This window comes from Pseudorca crassidens, chromosome 9, assembly GCF_039906515.1.
Source record: "Pseudorca crassidens isolate mPseCra1 chromosome 9, mPseCra1.hap1, whole genome shotgun sequence".
In the NCBI taxonomy this organism is placed as follows: Eukaryota; Metazoa; Chordata; class Mammalia; order Artiodactyla; family Delphinidae; genus Pseudorca; species Pseudorca crassidens.
The window spans coordinates 66,553,906-66,580,498 of record NC_090304.1 but is presented as its reverse complement, the minus strand read 5'-3'; the positions used below and the strand labels follow the sequence as shown (position 1 = coordinate 66,580,498).

General features: G+C 37.0%; 1 protein-coding gene across 1 annotated transcript in view; it reads right to left on the bottom strand.

The window, feature by feature from the left end:
• Window positions 1–26,593, bottom strand: part of TYR (tyrosinase) — a 110,142-nt gene that overhangs the window by 72,549 nt on the left and 11,000 nt on the right. Inside the window, exon 2 of the mRNA XM_067751813.1 lies at window positions 21,190–21,406. Coding sequence (XP_067607914.1) covers window positions 21,190–21,406 — 217 coding nt within the window. The remainder of the gene's footprint in view (window positions 1–21,189; window positions 21,407–26,593) is intronic.

The following is a 26,593-nucleotide window of genomic DNA, read 5'->3' as shown; positions in this document are numbered from 1 at the left end:
GTCTATAACATCCTAGCATGTTACTCTGATACATTAATTTCTTGTTATGAAAAAAGTACTCATAAGCTTAATAACTTGAGAGGTCTGGAGTAAAAGAATATTTTGACACTTCATTTACCACTACAGAATTAATGTTATTTTATATGAAATGTAGTAGACATAATACTGTGGTAAAGGTATATGATTTTAATTTTACGCATTTCAGTGAACACTAGGAAAAGGGATTGTGACAGAAACTGCTACTTTTTTCACCAATACTAATTCTCCTCTTTTTCCAAACAATGAATATACTAAATGTAGGGCACATGGCCACTAGATGGAGACCATATTTTCCAGTTTCCCTTTAGAGCTAAATGTGGCCATGTCTGTGTGACCATAGGGATAAAATAGAATTGATGAGAGACACGTCCAACTTAGGTCTTTAAAGAGAAATGGGCATGTACTCCTTTCTCCATTTTGTGTTCTTCCTACTGATTAGGATGAAGATATTAGAATGAAAATCTAGAGATGGAAGCTGGGAGTTGAGGACCATAGAATTGTACCATCAGTTCTGGGTCATCTACCTCTTCATTGTTTCATGAGAGCAAAATAGACATCTACTTTTTAAAAACCACATTATTTGGGTTTTCTTTCTTACAATATTTTAACAGAAGGAGAAATAGACTAATTCAACAATGTCCTATGAAACTAATGGCATGTGGAATCTCGGAAGGAATACTTAGAACCACAGTTTCTTTTGGTGTATATACAAGTGATGCTTCTTATCCTGATTAATTACCACATTTCAAGTATTTATTAAAACTGATCCCTTTTATTAATACACTGTCTTCTACTTATTAAGCACTAAAGTTATAATTCCAAGTTTGCAAGTTTTCAAAGCTTTTATTGTCAAGTCACCTACTGTGAGGTCACTGTCACAAGATTCTGAACTTACTCTAGGATGAAAAAGAAAAATAAATACAGTTTGGGGTAAAATTATTGAAAAAAGATAACAAAATTCTAATACTTTGAATAAAAGAAGTACTTTCTTCATTGTAATATAACAGCAGTTTCCCACTTTTAACAAACATTATCTTATTTGATACTCACATGAACACTAAGAGATAGTACAGAAATATTATCTCCATTTTACAGATGAAAAAGATGTGCTATGTGAAGTTAAATGACATACACAGGGTCTGAAGTCTTGAGTTCAAGAGCAGAGACCGTGTAATAGGGGCAGGGTGGCGGCCTGTGAGGTAGCTACCTTGGCTTGTAAAATCTCCCAGACAGCAGTGCCCTCAGTGACAGCTGGTGGGCAGCCCCAATGGGGAGCAGTGGCCTGTGGGCTACTGTGAGGAGAGATGACGATGGCGGAGGTGACCTCAGGCCTCGTCCCACACCAGCCGTCCAGCAGGTGCGACATGAGCCTGGTCTGACATCCAAGGGATGCTCTGTGAGCCCCTTCTCTGGCTGTTAACCTTTAAGAGCATTACATTTTTAGATAAAAATTTGCAGAACAGAGAACAATATTGTTTTGTTGGAGGTTTACAGGAACATCATAACCTGACCGTGACCTGACCTACGTGGACAGCTGCAAGAATAAAGGATCCAACACCAAGAAGTTTGCAACAACTAACCATGGCCCTCCCTCACCTTGCCTTTAAAAGGGCTTTGCGGAAAGCCTTTGGGAAGTTTGGGGTTATTTTAAGGCATGAGACACCCATCTCCTGCAATAAACCTCTCTCTGCTCCAAAGTCCGATGTTTCGGTATCGTTTGGCTTCACTGTGCATCGGGCACATGGACTTGGCAGTTGGTAACAGTCGCTCTTCAAGTATCTAAGTATCCTTATCATATTTCTAAGCATTTCCTGATGAGATTATGAGCTCAGATTTTGGTATTGATTTTGGATTCCAGCTTTTATGATCTATGTTTGGATTTCAGCTCTTATGATCTATGTGCTGTAAGCAGATGACTTTGCCTTTTGACATATTTTTTTCATCTATAAAATGGGAGTAATAAATAGAACTCACCACTTAGGGTAAGGTTGATACAAGGTAGATAAATTGGATACTGAAATAACTAACATTTAGTAACCTCTCAATAAATGTTAGCTATTAGGTTTTTTTAAGTTTTAATTTTTAAGAGAAAATAGATTTATAGTACAGTAAAAAAACACACCCCTGGGGAGTACCATTTACATTATATTTTATGATAATTTCATTCCCTAGAGTACAATACAATAAAATTTGGATGGTGTCCCTAGAGTTGTACAATGCAGTAAACTTAATGATTTTTTTTTAACAATGGAATGGCTTTTATCTTGAGGAAAGTGGTATCTCAACACATAATCAAGCTTCTATTTCACATGTATTCCCTTGGATCCAGCTAAAGCTATAACAGAAATTTCTGCTGAAACTGATACCTACATAAATAAAGAATCACTTTGATCCTCCTAAATTTAACTGTAAAGAAGGAAAGGATAATTATTCATAGTCTCTGGCATGAAACTGATTGGCTCTAAAAAGATGGAGACTAGAGTTAACCATTGGTATTTGCAACTGTAATCTTTTAAGAGCAGATTTTCCTAAGTAAGTTTCTTGAGATTTATAAATCAAAAGTTCATTTTATTTTTTAAAATTCATTGAGGTAACATTGGTTTATAACGTTATATAAGTTTCACATTTACGACATTATATTCAACTTCCATAGACACTATAGCAAAAATTTAGTACTATCCATCACCATAAGTTGACCCCATTTACCCATTCTGCCTTCCTCCAACCCCTTCCCCTCTGGTAACCAATACTCTGTTCTCTCTATCTACCTGTTTGTTTTCCTTTGGTTTTGTTTGTTCATTTGTTTTTTGTTTGTTTTTTTTTTTAGTATAAAATCATAGAGTATTTGTCTTTCTCTGTCTGACTTATTTCATTTAGGATAATATCCTCAAGGTCCATCCATGTTTTGTAGATGGCAAAATTTTTATATTTTTTATGGCTGAGTAGTATACCATTTTGTGTGTATGTGTGTGTGTGTGCGCATGTTTGTGTATGTGTGTTTATCTCATCTTTATTCCTCAACCACTGATGGACACTTAGGTTGTTTCCATATCTTGTAAATAATGCTACAATGAACATATGAACATAGGGGTGCATATATCTTTTCAAATTAATGTTTTCATATTCTTCAGATAAATACTCAGAAATGGAATACCTGGTTCATACAGTAGTTCTATCCTTAATTTTTGAGGAATCTCCATACTGTTTTCCATAGTGGCTGCACCAATTTACATTCCCACCAGCAGTTGTAGAGGGTTGTCTTTTCTCCCCATCTTCTCCAACACTTTTAATTTCTTGCTTTGTTGATAACAGCCATTATAACGGGTGTGAGGTGATATCTCACTGTGGTTTTGATTTGTATTTTACTAATAATTACTGATGTTGAACATCTTTTCATGTGCTGTAGATCATCTTTGAAAAAGTGTCTATTCAGCTTCTCTGTCCATTTTAAAATTAGGTTCTCTGTTTTTTGTTGTTTTTGAGTTGTATGGGTTTTTGTATATTTTGGACATTAACCCCTTATCAGATATATGATTTGCAAAATCTTCTCCCATTCAGTAGGTTGTCTTTTCATTTTGTTGACAGTTTATTTTTTTGCTGTGCAGAATCTTTTTAGCTTGAGATAGTCTCATTTTTTATTTTTGCTTTTGTTTCCTCTAACTGAAGCAACATATCCAGAAAGATCTTACTAAGACTGATGTCAAAAAGCAGAGAGGAATAAGGAAAAGTATATCTAATCTACTTTCCCAGAAGTGGAAAACTGTGCACATTTATTAGTATGTTAACTATGATTCTTCTGCTTTATGGACATCTAGAACATCCATTGTTTTCACACAAATATTACTTCTAAGATTCCCACATAGAGTGATTAGTGCTGGGCATTATAACAGATGCAGGATTGGAAGTGTATCAGAGATCTAAGTTCTGCTCTGCCAACCTAAGGAAGCCAGAATGGGACACAAAAACATAATATTTCTGCTGCATTTTGAAGTATGATGGTTACTTAAAGAAAAATCACTTGTGTTTGTGTTGAGAGCTGAAATAACCATACTTTTCATGGAATGCCATTTTTACCTGACTGCACAATTGAGAGGTAAACTATTGTTATTCAGATTTAAGCATTTGGCAGACAATTTCTTGAAAGTAAGTATGTCACTTAAAATAAAACAACTGATGATATTTTCGCCTATAGAAAATTTGAGCTTTCAAGCCAAAATTAGAATTCTGGAAAATTTTATTCAATCACTGTAAGTTTGGCAGATTCTCAGTATTTAAAGACATTTCTGATGAGATTGTTCTTGATATTAATAAATGTGACTTTTTAATATTGTATAATGAGATATTACAACATTTGAAGGATCTGCATATCTCAGTGAATAAGTATTTGTAATATTGACCCAGTCTCAAAATATTACAGTATTTTGTAAATGATCCATGCTTGATATTACAAATTAATTATAGAAAAAACATTTATTCATAATGTAGCTAGATCAATGAAATTTAATGTAAAAAATACAAAAAGTTTATTGATATACTTTCAGCTTTGACAGTGCAACTAAACATTTAAGAAATTACCACTAGGTTGTTTGGCCTGAGGTGACCCAGGAGTGGAGCCTACAGATTCTTTGGTGGGGCTAATGGTGGACTCTGGGAGGGCTCACACCAAGTAGTACTTCCCAGAACTTCTGCTGTCAGTGTCCTTGTCCCCATGGTGAGACACAGCCTCCCCCCGCCTCTGCAGGAAACCCTCCAAGACTAGCAGGTATTTGAAAAGAGGATGTATCTCCTCTTGAAGGACACAAACTAGACTCATTACTGATGCATATTAAGAAGATATTTCAAATAAAATATTGAAGTTAGAGAGGTCAGACAGCAGAAGAAGAACTACAGTCCTGCAGCCTGTGGAACAAAAACCACATTCACAGAGAGATAGACAAGATGAAAAGGCAGAGGGCTATGTACCAGATGAAGGAACAAGATAAAACCCCAGAAAAACAACTAAATGAACTGGAGATAGGCAACCTTCCAGAAAAACAATTCAGAATAATGATAGTGAAGATGATCCAGGACCTTGGAAAAAGAATGGAGGCAAAGATCAAGAAGATGCAAGAAATGGTTAACAAAGACCTAGAAGAATTAAAGAACAAACAAACAGAGATGAACAATACAATAATTGAAATGAAAACTAAACTAGAAGGAATCAATAGCAGAATAACTGAGGCAGAAGAACGGATGAGTGACCTGGAAGACAGAATGGTGGAATTCACTGCTGTGGAACAGAATAAAGAAAAAAGAATGAAAAGAAATGATACAGCCTAAGAGACCTCTGGGACAATATTAAACCAAACAACATTCGCATTATAGGGGTCCCAGAAGTAGAAGAGAGAGAGAAAGGACCCGAGAAAATATTAGAAGAGATCATAGTCGAAAACTTCCCTAACATGGGAAAGGAAATAGTCATGCAAGTCCAGGAAGCGCAGAGTCCCATAGAGGATGAACCCAAGGAGAAATATGACGAGACACATATTAATCAAACTGTCAAAAATTAAATACAAAGAAAACATATTAAAGCCAGCAAGGGAAGAACGACAAATAACACACAAGGGAATCCCCATAAGGTTAACAGCTGATCTTTTAGCAGAAACTCTGCAAGCCAGAAGGGACTGGCAGGACATATGTAAAGTGATGAAGGAGAAAAACCTACAACCAAGATTACTCTACCCGGCAAGGATCTCATTCAGATTTGATGGAGAAATTAAAACCTTTACAGACAAGCAAAAGCAGAGACAGTTCAGCACCACTAAACCAGCTTTACAACAAATGCTAAAGGAACTTCTCTAGGCAAGAAATACAAGAGAAGGAAAAGACCTACAATAACAAACCCAAAACAATAAAGAAAATGGGAATAGGAACATACATATCGATAATTACCTTAAATGTGAATGGATTAATTGCTCCCAGCAAAAGACACAGGCTAGCTGAATGGATACAAAAACAAGACCCATATATATGCTGTCGACAAGAGACGCACTTCAGACCTAGAGACACATACAGACTGAAAGTGAGGGGATGGAAAAAGATATTCCATGCAAATGGAAACCAAAAGAAAGCTGGAGTAGCAATTCTCATATCAGACAAAATAAACTTTAAAATAAAGACTATTAGAAGAGACAAAGAAGGACACTACATAATGATCGAGGGATCGATCCAAGAAGAAGATATAACAACTGTAAATATTTATGCACCCAACATAGGAGCACCTCAATACATAAGGCAAATACTAACAGCCATAAAAGGGGAAATCAACAGTAACACATTCATAGCAGGGGACTTTAACACCCCACTTTCACCAATGGACAGATCATCCAAAATGAAAATAAATAAGGAAACACAACCTTTAAATGATGCATTAAACAAGATGGACTTAATTGATATTTATAGGACATTCCAACCAAAAACAACAGAATACACATTTTTCTCAAGTGCTCATGGAACATTCTCCAGGATAGATCATACCTTGGGTCACAAATCAAGCCTTGGTAAATTTAAGAAAATTGAAATCGTATCAAGTATCTTTTCTGACCACAATGCTATGAGGCTAGATATCAATTACAGGAAAAGATCTGAAAATAATACAAACACATGGAGGCTAAACAATACACTACTTAATAACGAAGTGATCACTGAAGAAATCAAAGAGGAAATCAAAAAATACCTAGAAACAAGTGACAATGGAGACACGATGACCCAAAATCTATGGGATACATCAAAAGCAGTTCTAAGAGGGAAGTTTATAGCAATACAAGCCCACCTTAAGAAACAGGAAACATCTCGAATAAACAACCTAACCTTGCACCTAAAGCAATTAGAGAAAGAAGAACAAAGAAAACCCAAAGTTAGCAGAAGAAAAGAAATCATAAAGATCAGATCAGAAATAAATGAAAAAGAAATGAAGGAAATGATAGTAAAGATCAATAAAACTAAAAGCTGGTTCTTTGAGAAGATAAACAAAATTCATAAACCATTAGCCCAACTAATCAAGAAAAAAAGGGAGAAGACTCAAATCAATAGAACTAGAAATGAAAAAGGAGAAGTAACAACTGACACTGCAGCAATACAAAAGATCATCAGAGATTACTACAAGCAACTCTATGCCAATAAAATGGACAACTGGGAAGAAATGAACAAATCCATACAAATGTAAACCTGCCAAGACTGAATCAGAAAGAAATAGAAAATATGAACAGACCAATCACAAGCACTGAAATTGAAACTGTGATGAAAAATCTTCCAACAAACAAAAGCCCAGGACCAGATGGCTTCACAGGAGAATTCTATCAAACATTTAGAGAAGAGCTAACACCTATCCTTCTCAAACTCTTCCAAAACAGCAGAGGGAGGAATACTCCCAAACTCATTCTACGAGGCTACCATCACCCTGATACCAAAACCAGAGAAGAATGTCACAAAGAAAGAAAACTATAGGCCAATATCACTGATGAACATAGATGCAAACATCCTCAACAAAATACTAGCAAACAGACTCCAGCAGCACATTAAAAGGATCATACACCATGATCAAGTGGGGTTTATTCCAGGAATGCAAGGTTTCTTCAATATATGCAAATCTATCAACATGATACACCATATTAACAAATTGAAGGAGAAAAACCATATGATCATCTCTATAGATGCAGAGAAAGCTTTCAACAAAATTCAACACCCATTTATGATAAAAACCCTGCAGAAAGTAGGCATAGAGGGAACTTTCCTCAACATAATAAAGGCCATATATGACAAACCCACAGCCAACATCATCCTCAATGGTGAAAAACTGAAAGCATTTCCACTAAGATCAGGAACAAGACAAGGTTGCCCACTCTCTGCACTCTTATTCAACATACTTTTGGAAGTTTTAGCCACAGCAATCAGAGAAGAAAAGGAATCCAAATCAGAAAAGAAGAAGTAAAGCTGTCACTGTTTGCAGATGACATGATACTATACATAGAGAATCCTAAAGATGCTACCAGAAAACTACGAGAGCTAATCAATGAATTTGGTAAAGAGGCAGGATACAAAATTAATGCACAGAAATCTCTGGCCTTCCTATACACTAATGATGAAAAATCTGAAAGTGAAATCAAGAAAACACTCCCATTACCACTGCAACAAAAAGAATAAAATATCTAGGAATAAACCTACCTAAGGAGATAAAAGACCTGTATGCAGAAAACTATAAGACACTGATGAAAGAAATCAAAGATGATACAAATAGATGGAGAGATATACCATGTTCTTGGACTGAAAGAATCAATATTGTGAAAATAACTGTACTATCCAAAGAAATCTACAGATTCAATGCAATCCCTATCAAATTACCAGTGGCATTTTTTACGGAACTAGAACAATAAATCTTAAAATTTATATGGAGACACACAAGACCCCGAATAGCCAAAGCTATCTTGAGGGAAAAAACGGAGCTGGAGGAATCAGACTCCCTGACTTCAGACTATACTATAAAGCTACAGTAATCAAGACAACATGGTACTGGCACAAAAACAGAAACATAGATCAGTGGAACAAGATAGAAAGCCCAGAGATAAACCCACGCACCTATGGTCAACTAATCTATGACAAAGGAGGCAAGCATATACAATGGAGAAAAGACAGCCTCTTCAATAAGTGGTGCTGGGCAAACTGGACAGCTACATGTAAAAGAATGAAACTAGAACACTCCCTAACACCATACACAAAAATAAGCTCAAAATGGATTAGAGACCTAAATGTAAGACCGGACACTGTAAAACTCTTAGAAGAAAACATAGGAAGAACACTCTTTAACATAAATCACAGCAAGATCTTTTTTGATCCACCTCCTAGAGTCATGGAAATAAAAACAAAAATAAACAAATGGGACTTAATGAAACTTCAAAGCTTTTGCACAGCAAAGGAAACCATAAACAAGATGAAAAGACAGCCCAGAGAATGGGAGAAAATATTTGCAAATGAATCAACAAAGCATTAATCTCCAAAATATATAAACAGCTCATGCAGTTCAATATTAAGAAAACAAACAACCCAATCCAAAAATGGGCAGAAGACCTAAATAGACATTTCTCCAAAGAAGACATACAGATGGCCAAGAAGCAAATGTAAAGCTGCTCAAAATCACTAATTATTAGAGAAATGCAAATCAAAACTACTGTGAGGTATCACCTCACACCAGTTAGAATGGGCATCATCAGAAAATCTACAAACTACAAATGCTGGAGAGGGTGTGGAGAAAAGGGAACCCTCTTGCATTGTTGGTGGGAATGTAAATTGATACAGCCACTATGGAGAACAGTATGGAGGTTCCTTAAAAAACTAAAAATAGAATTACCATATGATCCAGCAAGCCCACTACTGGGCATATACCCAGAGAAAACCATAATTCAAAAAGACACATGCACCCCAATGTTCAATGCAGCACTGTTTACAATAGCCAGGTCATGGAAGCAACCTAAATGCCCATTGACAGATGAATGAATAAAGAAGATGTGGTACATATATACAATAGAATATTACTCAGCCATAAAAAGGAACGAAATTGGGTCATTTGTTGAGATGTGGATGGATCTAGAGACTGTCATACAGAGTGAAGTAAGTCAGAAAGAGAAAAACAAATATTGTATATTATCGCATATATGTGGAACCTAGAAAAATGGTACAGATGAACCAGTTTGCAGGGCAGAAATAGGGACACAGATGTAGGAACAAACATATGGACACCAAGCAGGGAAAGCGGCAGGGTGGTGGGGTTGGTGGTGTGATGAATTGGGTGATAGGGATTGACATGTATACACTGATGTGTATAGAATTGATGACTAATAAGAACCTGCTGTATAAAAAAAATTTTCTAAATTCAACAATTCAAAAAAAAAAAAAAGCTAAGCAGGAGGGTGTGCTACTGACCCACTGGTAGAGGCCAGGGATGTTGCTAAACATCCTGCAATGCACAGGACAAACCCACACCCCCAACAAAGAATTAAAAAAAAAATTGAAGTTATATAATGGAGACAAACTTATTTTAGAATTTAGAATATTTTGTTATTTCTGGAATTAGTCTTTGTGATTATATAAAAAGAATTGCCAAGGAAAACTGTTGCCCCTCAGCTAATACAGGTTAAAAGTTTAGACATTCATAGACTTAAATTACCTGCTTCTCTAGCCCGACAACAATTAAAACAATACCATTTATAGTTATAATATACATTTCATCTATTGGTTAAAACCTAGAATTAATAACACTGAACCTAATACTTAGAAGGAGAGATACTCATCCTTTTGTTTTATGTTAATACTTCTAAAGAGATCTAAACCAATCCAGAAAAATAAAGTCTAGACAATTTGAAAAGCTGGACGATTGTCTCCAGTTTCACTTTACTACTTCAGTAAACCTAGTCACCCCATAGTGTTACTCTTTCAAAGCCTATTTCTCAAATGTACATTATAGAATCAAATCTTTGAAAGTTTAGATTTTTCTTTCTACTATATATATATTTAATCAACTGTGAAATATAATACAGCTATTTCCTACAAAGTTTGCTACCTAAAGAAATTGTATTAAATTATATTGTATAATTTCTGTCTTCCTGAATGCCATCTTCCAATTTTCTTAATCTCAGACTCTGAAAATTCCTCTCATGCTGCTTATGAAACAGTTACTATTTTGAATGAGAGTGTTTTGAAAATCTTATAAAGTATAAGCTATCTTAATGTACAATTTACTTGGATTAGTAGCAACTTGCCCACATGCTTGTCTGTATTTTGGATGCATATTTTGGTAAAGTGCCTGATATAGAATAAGTCATGATATTTGCTGTTTTGTCTGCTATTGCCAAGACACGACTTGTAAACACTAGCAGAATTTCTGATGCAAATGACAGTGTCATTTGGAAAGACTTCCAAGTTGCTATCTTTGCAGTTTATAGATAAAGTTATATATGCATATTGTATATGTAATATGTATATGTTTAATATATAGACATATGTATACATATATATAACATGTATATGTTTAATATATGTATACATTATTTTTAATTATTTAATTACTTTAAATTAATTGCACATATATACATGCAATTAAAAACTTTTGCTCTGTGAAGGACTCTGTTAGGAGAATAAAAGTACAAGCTACAGACTGGGAGAAAATATTTATAAATCATATATGTGACCAAAGAATTTGTACCTAAAATATTTAAAGAACTCTCAAAACTCAACAGTAAAAAAAAACTAAATCCAATTAGAAAATGGGCAAAAGATATGAAGAGGCATTTCATCAAAAAAGATATATAGATAGCATGGCAACTAAGCAAATGAAAAGATGTTTAACATCACTAGCTATTAGGGAAAATCAGATTAAGTCCATCGTGAGATATCACTGTATACCTATTAGAACAGCTAAAATACAAAGTAGTGAGAATACCAAATGCTGCTGAAGATGCTGAGGAACTGGGTTTCTCGTACATTGTTGATAGGAATGTAAGATTGTACAGCCACTCTGGGAAATAGTTTAGCAGTTTCTTAAAAAACTAAACATATACTTACCATACAAGCCAGCCATTGCTCTTCTGGACATTTGTGTTGGAGAAATAAAAACTTGTGTCCACACAAAAATCTGTACATGATAGTTTGCAGCTGCTTTATTTGTAATAGCCCCAAACTGGAAACAACCAAAAGGTCCTTCAATAGGTGATAGTTAAACAAGCTGTGGTATATTGAACATGGAATACTACTAGGCAATAGAAAGGAGTAGACTGTTGATACAGGCAACAACTGGGATAGGTCTCAAGGGCATTATGCTGCTGAAAAAAGCCAGTCTCCTAAGGTCCTATACTCTATGATTCTGTTTAACATTTTCAAAATGACAGAATTATAGAGATAGATAATAGTGCTTGCTAGGGGTTAGGGATGGTAGGAGAATGGGGGCAGATGTGACTCTAAAGAGGTAGCACAAGGGAAATCTTCCTGGTGATGGAATAGTTCTGTGTCTTGATTGTCGTGATGGTTACCTGAATCTACAGATGTGATAAAATGACATCGAATTTGGGACTTCCCTGGCGGTCTGGTGAGTAAGACTCCACGCTCCCAATGCAGGGGGCCCAGGTTCAATCCCTGGTGGGGGAACTAGATCCCTCATGCCGCAACCAAGAGTCTGCATGCCACAACTAAAGATCCTGTGTACCGCAACTGAGACCAAGTGCAGCCAAAAAATAAATAAATAAATGAAAGAAAAGGGGAGAAAGCAAAACAAACAAACAAAAAAACTCACAAGTTAAAAAAACAATGACATAGAATTTCCAGACATATGTATCAATATTAACTTCCTGGTTTTGATATTGTACTATAATCATGTAAAATGTACCCATCGGAGGAAACTGGGTGAAGGGTACCTAGGAAGTTTCTGTACTTCTGCAACTTCCTATATAATTATTTTAACACAAAAAGTATTTTTAAAATCCTCCCAGAGTTATGTAGAATCCATAGACTATATATTAGTTATTCTTAACAAGGTAATAACATTGTTTTAATGAATTTATGCCCTAAAATGCATATTAAGAGCCTGGGTTCTGGTGTCAAGTAGCCTTGAAACTCAGCTCTTTATTTAGCAGCCATAAGTCATGAAAAATAACTTATTGTCTCCAAGTCTCAATTTCCTTTCCTGTTAAAATATAATCATGGCAATAATAATAATACCTACCTTGTGGCATCTTTACAAAGATTAGAATGAATAATATATGTATTGCTCTTAGCACAGTGTCTGACATCTAAATATACCTCAATAAATGGGAGTTGAAATTAAAAAAAAAAAGAAATTACCACTAGTTAAGTTTTGGTAGAGAAAGAAATAGCAGATCCAGAATTATCAGAGGATATTTTTAAAAATACTGCTCCTATTCCAATTTTATATGTGTGAAGATGTATTTTCTTCAAGTTCTTCAATCAAACCCCATATCATAATATGTTGAGGATAGAAGCAGACATAGAATCCAGATCTCTTCTTTTTGCAAATATATAAATCAGTGCCATGCCATTTACTAGTTTTTGAAAATATATTGTAATTATGTTATCTATACTAGCATGTAATGATTAATATTTATAATTTTAATGAATCAATAAATATTTTCAAATCTTCTCAGATTTTGTTTTAAAAATGCTAAGTAGCCATCAATATAACTCACATAAACAAAAGCTTTGTAGAGTTCTCCATATATTCTAAGAGTTGTAAATAGATACTGAAACCAAAATATCTTATTGAACAGATCAATTGCTGTAGAAGATTATAAAGCAGTCCTATGTATACATGAGACATAGGCAATTTGTCTTTGGTTTCTGAAGTCTCTCAACTCATATTTGTTAAGTGAATAAATACATAAAATAGAATTCTGCTTTTTCTTTGCAGTGTTTATTGCTAATGAGTGGTGGCATTTTCACCAAGATTTGTCCCAATGAAGTGAAAACTCCAAAGACCAAATGCCTGACTCTATATTTACAAGAGGTACATTATTAATTTGCTCCTTAAAGATCTTCTAGGACCTTAAGTTGAATTATTGGAAAATGATATTATCCCTTAGCAAACAGTCATTTTCCACAGCAGTGAATTCAAATGATGAAAAAGTGAATGAAAGCTGTCTATTATAAGTAAATACACATCATGAAGACTAGTAACCTATGTCAAATTATAAGGGAAGTTGGGATGACTATTGAAGATTGCAGAGAAGACAGGGGTGGAGGAAAAGAGAAACATATCTTGCGTATATAGTAGGAGCTAGGTATGCGTACATCCTCACAATAGCCTAAATATGTAATTATTAAATACATTTTTTAAATGAGGGAGAAGATACTAATAATGTTAGAATTGATGCTCAAATATATTGCTATATGCCTTCAAAATTAGTATTTCAATCCACTTTAAAAGGTCCTGTCCCAACATGGGATGTTTTTCATCTCTCTTTCTCTAGTGTTGCTTTCTAAAGTGGTGTTTGCCAGTACATAATACCAGCACCTTTTAATTCATAACGCAGCTGACATGTGTCTTAAATAAATTACTTTACTTTCGCAACATTCACATTTGGCAAGAACAATTTGCATGCCAGTACAACTGGTAGAAGCGGGAAGAATTGGAAGAGTCATTTAAAAATGTATAAATACATGGGGACTGACCATTTTTTTTTTTACAGAGAGAGCTCCAGAATATATTACTAACACATTTGTTGCTAAAAGTTTACTGAGTATCAAGCAATAATATCCCCAAACTTTAAACTACTTATTCTGTTTTTAAGGGTTTTTTTTTCTGAAAAAATATACAACCGTGAGTTTCTACCACACAGATGTCTGAACAATGTCAATGGGTCTAAAAAAATTGTTTCTGCAAAAAAATTAAAATGCTCCCTAATGCTCAAACAGTCATAGTTTCTAGCAGGCTCTCACTGCACCCTGACTAGAGAGCTTCTAATGACCAGATAAAATGAATGTATTCTGGTCTTGCCACCCTTCAGCTTTGGGAAGCAAAGCACTGATTAAGAATTTAAAAGGCATTTGTATATATAGGAATTAAGCTTGACTTGTTTTTTGTGAACCTAACACATAAGTATTAACTCATCCCTGAGAGCAGCTTCTTCCCTAGAATTTAAAAAACATGCTTGCATATCCACAAAGCCTTCTCCATAATATAGCACTCCGTATTATTTCAGGCTTTTAAAAAAGGTAACATTATCTCCTAGTAAAAGAATCACAATTCAAAGCAAACCCACTTGGAAAATAATATGCAGGACACTTGTTCGAATTTCTTACATGTAATAGGAAGGGTCCTATTTGCCCTAAGAACTTGGAGTAAAGAGAAAAAAATGTTATTCTTCAAGTCAAATGAGTTGAATCAGTTCGTTCAACTAGAAGAAGACAGGTTGTCTCCTAAACTCATTAGAATAACTACTTCACTGAAGATGGTGCATCAGCTTAATCAGTGAATATTAAATATCTCAAGACTGTTGTGAGGATTAAGTAATAAGACACGTGGGAAATGAGAATGTCTAGCACATAGAGGTTTGTATCGTTATTATTATAATCAGGACCATTGCCTGTTCAGAATATCAACAACAAGGTTGGCAAGGTGATAATTCTGGGGAGTTAAGTAATCTGGGCTCAGAAAGGTTCTCATGATCTGGATGAACTCTTTCTAAAACCCTCCACCTCATTCTGCGTCAGTGTACACCAAACTATACCAAGCTACTCAGCTTTCTGATTCTTTTAGAATTGGTAAAGAAGGTGTGCAGGGGAGGCCTTGAGCCTTCCCATCACTAGAATGTCTCACCTCACTTAAACAATCTCCTTAGCATTCTGGTTTATACAACAGTTGTCAATGTAATTTACCTTTGAGTTTGTGTGACCATTTCTGGATATGCCAAGAAAGTCCATTTCTTAGGCAGGAAGACTGGAGACTAGATCATCCTTTGAGACGTCATTGTGCCTGGCCACTGGCCTTTCTCTTCAAGTATGCATACTGTTACCTTAAGACTTCATTCAAAATTTCAAAACCCCTATTAACTTTCATGAAAGCCCAGAGCTCATTTACCCATTTTCTAGACTGCTCCTCAAGAAATTCTGGCAAATGAGGAGGTAAGATACTGCCCAGGTAGTCACAATAAAATAGAAAGGGTGAAAGGGCTGCATGAAAAAACGTTCTAGAGAATCATAACAGATGGATATTTTTAGAAGAGCTGTTATATAAACTAGATTTTTTAGTGGTGTATACTTAAAAGGACAAAACAAGGACCAATTATTAGAAGTCAGTGGAAGACATTTCATAATCCTCCTCAATGTGATGCTTACCTTTCTGCCTCCTATTTAGTCATCAAGAGTTTCTGATACTCCATACTCTAGAGTCTAGAAGAGTTTCTGTACTCTAACCAACTCATGTTCATCTCATTCTCCCTGCCTTGGATAAAGCCCTCACCATTCACGATCCTCCCACAGCTCATTAATTAGTCTTTCTGCATTCTGCTAAGGGCACTAGATTCACATCTTTCTGAAACATAGATAGAATCACATCAAGTTCCTGCTTAAAAACCCCTCTTGACTCCCATTGTCTATGGCAGTGTTTCACACAAAGTATTTAGACATGTTCTTGAAGATATGAACATTAGATCATGACTTTTAAACTTTGGGTTTTCAAACATATCTCTTCTACAGGGAAGATATGAATGGCATTTACAAATAATAAATGTTAGTTTCTTAATTCCCTAGGGATCTGTGGACATATTCTTAGGAGCCTATTTTTTCCCTCTCTGGAGAAGATTTAGAAACATGGGTATTCACGGCATATTCTAAACCTTCTATACCTCTTTGTTATTTCCCATTACAAACTTAATATTCTAGCCATACATATTTTCTCATTTTGTTGTATCTAATCTTATGCTTTCAATACTTCTATTCCACTGCATATGTTATTCCCACAGCTAGAAGTGCCTTTCCTTCTCTGCTCTTCTTGGTGAGAAATTATTGCTATTTCAAGATCCGGTTCCAATTTCTCCAGGTTGGGAGATGTTTCTGGTTTAGTTCTGGGTTCCTACCTCATTTTATATTGAGCATCATATTGTGTTTTCCTTATGGGTTTGTGTGATGTTTTCTCACTAGCTGGTGAGCTCCTCAAGGTCAGAAACTGTGTAGTAGTCATCTTTTCATGTCTTTGGACTTTTATAATTTCACAGAGTACCAGGTTCATGGAGGACTCTTTAAGTTGAATGCAATTAGATTTTGTCTTAACCTAAAGAACATCCTGTTCTCCCTTATGAGGTAGGTTGATCTCTGTTCTTGGAAGACCACATAGTGGTACTATTATAGTGGGCATCTCAGCAAAATGAGAGATGTTGAACTGAATACATTGAGAAATGTCTTCCAACTATATGTTCCATGGTTCTAAGTTGCACTGTGCTTGGGGCTGAGAACATACCATTAAATTAGAGTCGTTCCTTGTTCCTGCACCTTCTTCTATTTTAGGTATCAGGAGCTGCCTTTGCTCTTGACTCCTTGCTTCTGGGAATTCACTCTGAAAAGCAGTACTTTTACCTTCAGAAATGCTCCCTCCCTGGGTCTGTCTCAAGAAAGTTCCTCTTCTGTCTTTCCTCCTCCCTGTATTTTTCTCTGCACCTAGCACATCATGATTTATTTTCTCAGGATGCAGTCTATACTTAGTTTGTAAGCTAATTGTCAGAAAAATTAATGACTGATAACTGAGTTGTCAAAAACTAATTCCAGTTTAACATAATAATAGCTGTCATTTTTTGAAGAAATGTTATACGTTCCTTACATATATTATATTATTTAATCCTTACATGAGCCCTCTAAGTTATTATTCTTATCTACATTTTCCAGATGATGAAATTAAGGCCCTGAGAGTTAAATAGCTTACTGAAGGTAACAGATCTAGGAAGTGGTAAAGTCTAGATCAAATCCCAGTCAGTCTGATTGCCTTTAACCACTTCCCTAAACTGCCAGCCCACCCCATTCCCCAATACCCACAGCAGTACAATTTTTGCATTATCATTATTGTAAAGTGTGAAATACGGGACACCATGGGTAGTCAGAGATTTGCACATGAGAAGATTCTTCTTTGAATCGAATAGCCCATACTCCACAGGGACCACCTAATCAGAAGACTACCTTTTATAATGCATACTAATTCTTCTTTGCTTTATGTGTCTCTTTCACACAATTCATAAATCACACATTTTCAATCTTTACTTCAGCATTTAAATCCAAGAGGAAAGCTGAGGTTACATAAATAACTTCCGTAGACAAAAATGCAACAGTTCCTCCATCCCAGGACTGGCTGTGGGAATTTGTTGTATGGGAAATACATCAAATATTTCTCATGAGACCCAAAAGAAAAAAGGGCAACGATAACTGTGAGGTTCAATCAAAACTAACAATTCAATTCCACCTGCATTTATTGAGAGAAGAGAGTGCAGTGTTTGCCAGTGGCTTTGGGCAGTGTAGGTACAAGGTGAGTCTAGAATATTTTGTTGTACCAGAAAAAAAGAAAGAGCTAAAAAATGATAGGGTCATGAAACAGAGACATAAGAATTGGCTTGAAGGTGTGCCCAATGGTGAAATCTGGGACCATTTTTGTACAGTGGGGAATCTGGTCCACACGTAAAACAGGTGATCAAATTAGCATCACCAAAGTGACACAGAGGGTCATCGTGTGCCTTCTGATGTTAAATGCTCTTAGAAAGACACGAAACCTCTTCTGTAAAATTCTGGCTAAGAATACATTACCTGGATCCATTCTACTAAAAATTCTATTAAGAACAGGAGCATTCTGTTAAAAATGGGGGGAATGTATTCTCCAAAAATGTGAATCTCGTCAGAAAAAAAAAAGGCTGTGGAAATATTTCACATTAAAAGAAGGCTAAGGAGAAATGGCAACTAAATGCCATCTGACCCTAGACTGGACTCTTTTACAGAGAAGAAAATGCTGTAAAGGATATTATTAGTGTATTGAAAAAAATGCAATATAAACAGTAAATTAGATTAAAGCATTATACCTATATAGAATTTACTGAAGTTGATAACTGTTCTGTGGTTATGTAAAAGAATATTTTTGTTCTTGGGAAAAACACACTGAAATATCCAAGGGTAAAGGGTTCTGATCTATACAATTTACCCTCAGATGGTTCAGAATGAGAGAGAGAGAAAGAAAAAACTAGTGTAAATGGTAAGTGAATCTCGGTAGAAGGTATATGTGTGGTTTTGTACAGTTTTTATTGTTGTAATTTTTCTGTAAGCTTAAAATTATTTCTAAAGAAGAGAGTAAATAAATGTGTCCCTGATCAGGAAAAACTCTTGTTGGTGGCTCAGATCAATGTTTTCTAACATTTTGCTACCAGTAAATAGGTTTCATACAACAGGTATAGACAAACTAAGTGATGGGTTAGGTGCAACTGGAAGAGCCCTAGATATTATTTATGTTTTCATTTATCAAACACATATTGAACACCTATTATGTGCCAGATAATGTGCTATAATGTCTTTTCTCTCTTTCTCAAGAAAGCATACTAGACTATGAGTAAATAAGAATAGCTTATTGGAAAAAAAATAATTCACAGATATAACTTATTAGTATTCACAAATTATTGACAATAAATGTGATGTCCTCTACTGACTCTGCCCATTAGAAACTCATTTGAAAGCCACTGGCTGAGTTGACATGGCTCAAGCCAGTTTTCTTTCACTTGAGGCCCAGAGAAGTGAGGCTCCCCTACCTTCTTTCTGTGATCAGCCCATGTTCCTTAATAACAAAGTTTATGCTTTCTCACTGTTAGAACATCTGCCTGAATAACCTGTAACGTACTATATATGATTCCCTTAAGGATGGAGCCCCACTTTATAATGTCATTAAGTCAGCATCTGGAATCCTGCTATTAACCCCTGCACAGTCCAACAGGACGCCCAATGCACCCACGTGGTGAACACCAACTTGTCTGTGTGCCTTCGTCTTAGTCTGTAGGCTCAGAGACTCCTGGGCACCAGGCATTGCCTTCTCTCGTTATATTATTGAAGGACTAGCTTGATATTTTCAACCTTCAAGAAACGCTCAACTCACTCAGGGTCATCACAGTACAATGGAAAGGACTCTTGGATTTTGGCACTTGCCAAATCTAGAAACAGATTTAGCTCTGCCACTTACCAAATGGGTGGTAGCCAAATTACTGATATCTCTGATCCTGTTTCCTCTCTTTAAATTAGAAATAATGATGCTATCTTCCTCAGAGGATGGTTGTAAGAATTAAGTGAGATGGTACTATACAGAATCTTTGGCACAGTGCCTTGCAGATAGAGATTACTTGGAAAACGTTAATTGCTAATATTATTTAAGGAAAATAAACACAATTTTTATTCTAATAGCTGCGCCGAGGTTCCTCTTTAGGGTGACACTCTGCTTGTTTAAATTGCTTCTGAGGTAGAGCAAGGCCCTAAGAACTTCTGGATTAGAAAAATATAAGGAAATGAAAGAGACAGAGACACTATTCTGCACAGCTGAGCAACAGAAATTAGAGGACAAAGCAACAATCACAATGACAAGAAACAAACAAAAAAAGTTAAGGAGGAAGAAATAGGAAAAGAGAAAGTTTTGTCTCCATGGTAGGGTGCCAAAGAGTTTTTAGGAGGTGGAATGTCTAGTGTTAAATTTTGAGTTATCTGCCTTGCCAGAATTGGTCCCCTATGTCTCTCCAGACCTCAGATTAAATCTGTAACTTGAGTGAATATTCCTATTTTTTTGTTTGTTTGTAGGTTTGTTTCCGTAATGAAAATTGAGATGGCAGAGATGGGTTTCATGACTCAGTCAGCACTGAGCAGAGAAGAATGAACAGATGCTGAAGGGAAGATGCAAGCAAAGTTGAGAGCTTTTCAGGAAAAGTAGGTAGGTCTTAGAAGAGACTATGATAAGGAATCTCTGACGAAACACAGAAATCTTGAGGGATAACGGGATGGGGCCTTAACCTTACATGGGATTTTACCCTTATTATAGTTAAAAGAACAGACTTGTCTCAAAGAGGCTAGCATTCAGAATATTCTATTTTTTCTTTTCTTTATTTATTTTTTTACTAGCTCACCTGTTTACTATAAAAGGATATAACTCAGGAACAGCCAGATGGAAGAGATGCAGAGGGCAAGCTGCAAGCTACAGAATATTTTAAACTAGACAAAAATACTAAAAGTTAGAAAAATATTATAGGTCCACAGTCCTATATCTATAATTCCAAAATACAAAAAGGTCAAAAAATGTATTATTTTGTTTGGCACCAATATTTTTTTAGTAGAAAACCTGACTTTATTCTCCATTAGTCTGCCTCTTGTCTCAATTTATTGACCTGGTGGGTACTTTCATACATTTTGCTGAAGAGTTATTCATGTTTCAGATTATGTGTGCCCCCCATACTCTCCTAGGGTTATTGGCCATATACGTACACATGCCACATGCCCTACTCAACTCAGAAAATTCTGAATTCTCAAACACTTCTGGACCCAGGATTTTGGATAAGAGATTATAAACATGAATTCAGAGAAAAAGAAAATTTAAATGAGTGGAAAAAAGGAGATTACCTTCCAGTGTATTTCTAAAGCTGAAGTTGGCAGCTTTATCCATGGAACCTGATTCATACTGGGTCAAACTCAGGCAAAATTCCACATCAGCAGAGGAGGGGAGCCTTGGGGTCCTGGCTTTGTCGTGATTTCCAGGATTGCGCAGTATCGGTCCCTCAGACGTCCCATTGCATAAAGTGTGACGGCTGTTGTACTCCTCCAATTGGCTGCAGATGACCTGCACAAAACGCCTTTATGTTAAAGGGGTGTTGTCTCCACCTCTAAGTCAAAGGGGGAAGGTAGGGAGGTTGAGGTTCCCGATTACCATATTTGGATTTCTAATTACCAGGAGATCAATGTTTTAAAGTAAATTATTGAAGGAAACAGCTTTCTGAGGGTTTCAGAATAACCCATGAATGTTAAAATTCAGAACAGAGTTCTAGTCTTGAATCTACCACTTGAGAAGATAAATTAAATACCATAGGTATCCCCTGTATCGGACGGTGGGGAAGATGGCGGAAGAGTAAGACGCGAGATCACCTTCCTCCCCACAGATACATCAGAAATACATCTACACGTGGAACAACTCCTACAGAACACCTACTGAACGCTGGCAGAAGACCTCAGACCTCCCAAAAGGCAAGTAACTTCCCACGTACCTGGGTAGGGCAAAAGAAAAAAGAATAAACAGAGACAAAAGAATAGGGATGGGGCCTGCACCAGTGGAAGAGAGCTGTTAAGGAGGAAATGTTTCCACACACTAGGAAGCCCCTTCGCGGGCGGAGACCACCGGCGGCAGAGGGGGAAGCTTCGGTGCCGCGGGGGAGAGCACAGCAACAGGCGTGCAGAGGGCAAAGTGGAGATTCCCGCACAGAGGATCGGTGCGGACCAGCACTCACCAGCCCGCGGGGCTTGTCTGCTCACCCGCTGGGGCGGGCGGCTGGGAGCTGAGGCTCGGGTTTCGGTGGGAGTGCCAGGAGAGGATTGGGGTTGGCGGCGTAAGCACAGCCTGAGGGGGTTAGTGCGCCACGTCTAGCCGGGAGGGAGTCCGGAAAAGGTCTGGAGCTGCCGAAGAGGCAAGAGACTTTTTCTTACCTCTTTGTTTCCTGGTGCGTGAGGAGACAGGATTAAGAGCGCTGCTTAAAGGAGCTCCACAGGTGGGCGCGAGCCGCGGCTAACAGCGCGGACCCCAGAGGCGGACATGAGACGCTAAGGCTGCTGCTGCCGCCACCAAGAAGCCTGTGTGCGAGCACAGGTCACTCTCCACACCTCCCCTCCCGGGAGCCTGTGCAGCCCGCCACTGCCAGGGTCCCAGGATCCAGAGACAACTTCCCTGGGAGAACGCACAGCGCGCCTCAGGCTGGTGCAACGTCATGCCGGCGTCTGCCGCCGCAGGCTCGACCCGCATTGTGCCTCTCCCTCCCCGCGGCCTGAGTGAGCCAGAGCCTCCGAATCAGTGGCTCCTTTAACCCCTTCCTGACTGAGCGAAGAACAGACGCCCTCCAGCGACCTACACGCAGAGGCGGGGCCAATTCCAAAGCTGAGCCCCGGGAGCTGGGCGAACAAAGAAGAGAAAGGGAAATCTCTCCCAGCAGCCTCAGAAGCAGCGGATTAAAGCTCCGCACTCAACTTGATGTACCCTGCATCTGTGGAATACCTGAATAGACAACGAATCATCCCAAATTGAGGAGGTGGACTTTGAGAGCAAGATTTATTATTTTTTCCCCTTTTCCTCTTTTTGTGAGTGTGTATATGTACGATTCTGTGTGAGATTTTGTCTGTATAGCTTTGCTTTCACCATTTGTCCTAGGGTTGTATCCGTCCTTTTTTTTTTTTTTTACTATTTGAAATTTTTTTTCTTATTTTTTATTTTAATAACTATTTTATTTTATTTTATCCTCTTTCTTTCTTTCTACTTTTTCTCCCTTTTATTCTGAGCCGTGTGAATGAAAGGCTCTTGGTGCTCCAGCCAGGAGTCAGTGCTGTGCCTCTGAGGTGGGAGAGCCAACTTCAGGACACTGGTCCACAAGAGACCTCCCAGCTCCATGTAATATCAAACAGCGAAAATCTCCCAGGGATCTCCATCACAACACCAACACCCAGCTTCACTCACCGACCAGCAAGCTACAGTGCTGAACACCCTATGCCAAACAACTAGCAAGACAGGAACACAACCCCACCCATTAGCAGAGAGGCTGCCTAAAATCATAATAAGTCCACAGACATCCCAAAACACACCACCAGACGTGGACCTGCCCACCAGAAAGACATGATCCAGCCTCACCCACTAGAACACAGGCACTAGTCCCCTCCACCATGAAGCCTACAAAACCCACTGAACCAACTTTAGCCACTGGGGACACACACCAAAAACAACGGGAACTACGAACCAGCAGCCTGTAAAAAGGAAACACCAAACACAGTAAGATAAGCAAAATGAGAAGACAGAAAAACACAGAGCAGATGAAGGAGCAAGATAAAAACCCACCAGACCTAACAAATGAAGAGGAAATAGGCAGTCTACCTGAAAAAAACTTCAGAATAATGATAGTAAAGATGATCCAAGATCTTGGAAATAGAATAGACAAAATGCAAGAAACATTTAACAAGGACCTAGAAGAACTAAAGAGGAAACAAGCAACGATGGACAACACAATAAATGAAATTAAAAGTACTCTAGATGGGATCAACAGCAAAATAACTGAGGCAGAAGAACGGATAAGTGACCTGGAAGATAAAATAGTGGAAATAACTACTGCAGAGCAGAATAAAGAAAAAGAGTGAAAAGAACTGAGGACAGTCTCAGAGACCTCTGGGACAACATTAAATGTACCAACATTCGAATCATAGAGGTTCCAGAAGAAGAAGAGAAAAAGAAAGGGACTGAAAAAAGATTTGAAGAGATTATAGTTGAAAACTTCCCTAATATGGGAAAGGAAATAGTTAATGAAGTCCAGGAAGCACAGATAGTCCCATACAGGGTAAATCCAAGGAGAAACATGCCAAGACACATATTAATCAAACTGTCAAAAATTAAATACAAAGAAAACATATTAAAAGCAGCAAGGGAAAAATAACAAATAACACACAAGGGAATCCCCATAAGGTTAACAGCTGATCTTTTAGCAGAAACTCTGCAAGCCAGAAGAGACTGGCAGGACATATTTAAAGTGATGAAGGAGAAAAACCTACAACCAGATTACTCTACCCAGCAAGGATCTCATTCAGACTTCATGGAGAAATGAAAACCTTTACAGACAAGCAAAAGCTGAGAGAGTTCAGCACCACCAAACCAGCTTTAGAACAAGTGCTAAAGGACCTTCTCTAGGCAGGAAACACAAGAGAAGGAAAAGACCTACAATAACAAACCCAAAACAATTAAGAAAATGGGAATAGGAACATACATATCAATAATTACCTTAAATGTAAATGGATTAAATGCTCCCACCAAAAGACACAGACTGGCTGAATGGATACAAAAACAAGACCCATATATATGCTATCGACAAGTGACCCACTTCAGACCTAGAGAAGCATACAGACTGAAAGTGAGGGGATAGAAAAAGATATTCCATGCAAATGGAAACCAAAAGAAAGCTGGAGTAGCAATTCTCATATCAGACAAAATAGACTTTAAAATAAAGACTATTAGAAGAGACAAAGAAAGACACTACATAATGATCAAGGGATCGATCCTAGAAGAAGATATAACAATTGTAAATATTTATGCACCCAACATAGGAGCACATCAATACATAAGGCAAATACTAACAGCCATAAAAGGGGAAATTGACAGTAACACATTCATAGTAGGAGACTTTAACACCCCACTTTCACCAATGGACAGATCATCCAAAATGAAAATAAATAAGGAAACACAACCTTTAAATGATACATTAAACAAGATGGACTTAATTGATATTTATAGGACATTCCATCCAAAAACAACAGAATACACATTTTTCTCAAGTGCTCATGGAACATTCTCCAGGATAGATCATATCTTGGGTCACAAATCAAGCCTTGGTAAATTTAAGAAAATTGAAATTGTATCAAGTATCTTTTCCAACCACAATGCTATGAGACTAGATATCAATTACAGGAAAAGCTCTGTTAAAAATACAAACACATGGAGGCTAAACAATACACGACTTAATAACGAAGTGATCACTCAAGAAATCGAATACGAAATCAAAAACTGCCTAGAAACAAATGACAATGGAGACACGACGACCCAAAACCTATGGGATGCAACAAAAGCAGTTCTAAAAGGGAAGTTTATAGCAATACAATCCTACCTTAAGAAACAGGAAACATCTCGAATAATCAACCTAACCTTGCACCTAAAGCAATTAGAGAAAGAAGTACAAAAAAACAGCAAAGTTAGCAGAAGGAAATAAATCATAAAAATGAGAAATAAATGAAAAAGAAGTGAAGGAAATGATAGCAAAGATCAATAAAACTAAAAGCTGGTTCTTTGAGAAGATGAAAATAATTGATAAACCATTAGCCTGACTCATCAAGAAAAAAAGGGAGAAGACTCAAATCAATAGAATTAGAAATGAAAAATGAGAAGTAACAACTGACACTGCAGAAATACAAAAGATCATGAGCGATTACTACAAGCAATTCTATGCCAATAAAATGGACAACCAGGAAGAAATGGACAAATTCTTCAAAATGCACAGTGTGCCAAGACTGAATCAGGAAGATATAGAAAATATGAACAGACCAATCACAAGCACTGAAATTGAAACTGTGATGAAAAATCTTCCAACAAACAAAAGCCCAGGACCAGATGGCTTCACAGGAGAATTCTATCAAACATTTAGAGAAGAGCTAACACCTATCCTTCTCAAACTCTTCCAAAATATAGCAGAGGGAGGAACACTCCCCAACTCATTCTACGAGGCCACCATCACCCTGATAACAAAACCACACAAGGATGTCACAAAGAAAGAAAACTATAGGCCAATATCACTAATGAACATAGATGCAAAAATCCTCAACAAAATACTAGGAAGCAGAATCCAACAGCACATTAAGAGGATCATACACCATGATCAAGTGGGGTTTATTCCAGGAATGCAAGGATTCTTCAATATGTGCAAATCAATCAATGTGATACCCCATATTAACAAATTGAAGGAGAAAAACCATATGGTCATCTCAATAGATGCAGAGAAAGCTTTCGACAAAATTCAACACCCATTTTTGATAAAAACCCTGCAGAAAGTAGGCATAGAGGGAACTTTCCTCAACATATTAAAGGCCGTATATGACAAACCCACAGCCAACATCATCCTCAATGGTGAAAAACAAAGCATTTCCACTAAGATCAGGAACAAAACAAGGTTGCCCACTCTCAGCACTCTTATTCAACATACTTTTGGAAGTTTTAGCCACAGCAATGAGAGAAGAAAAG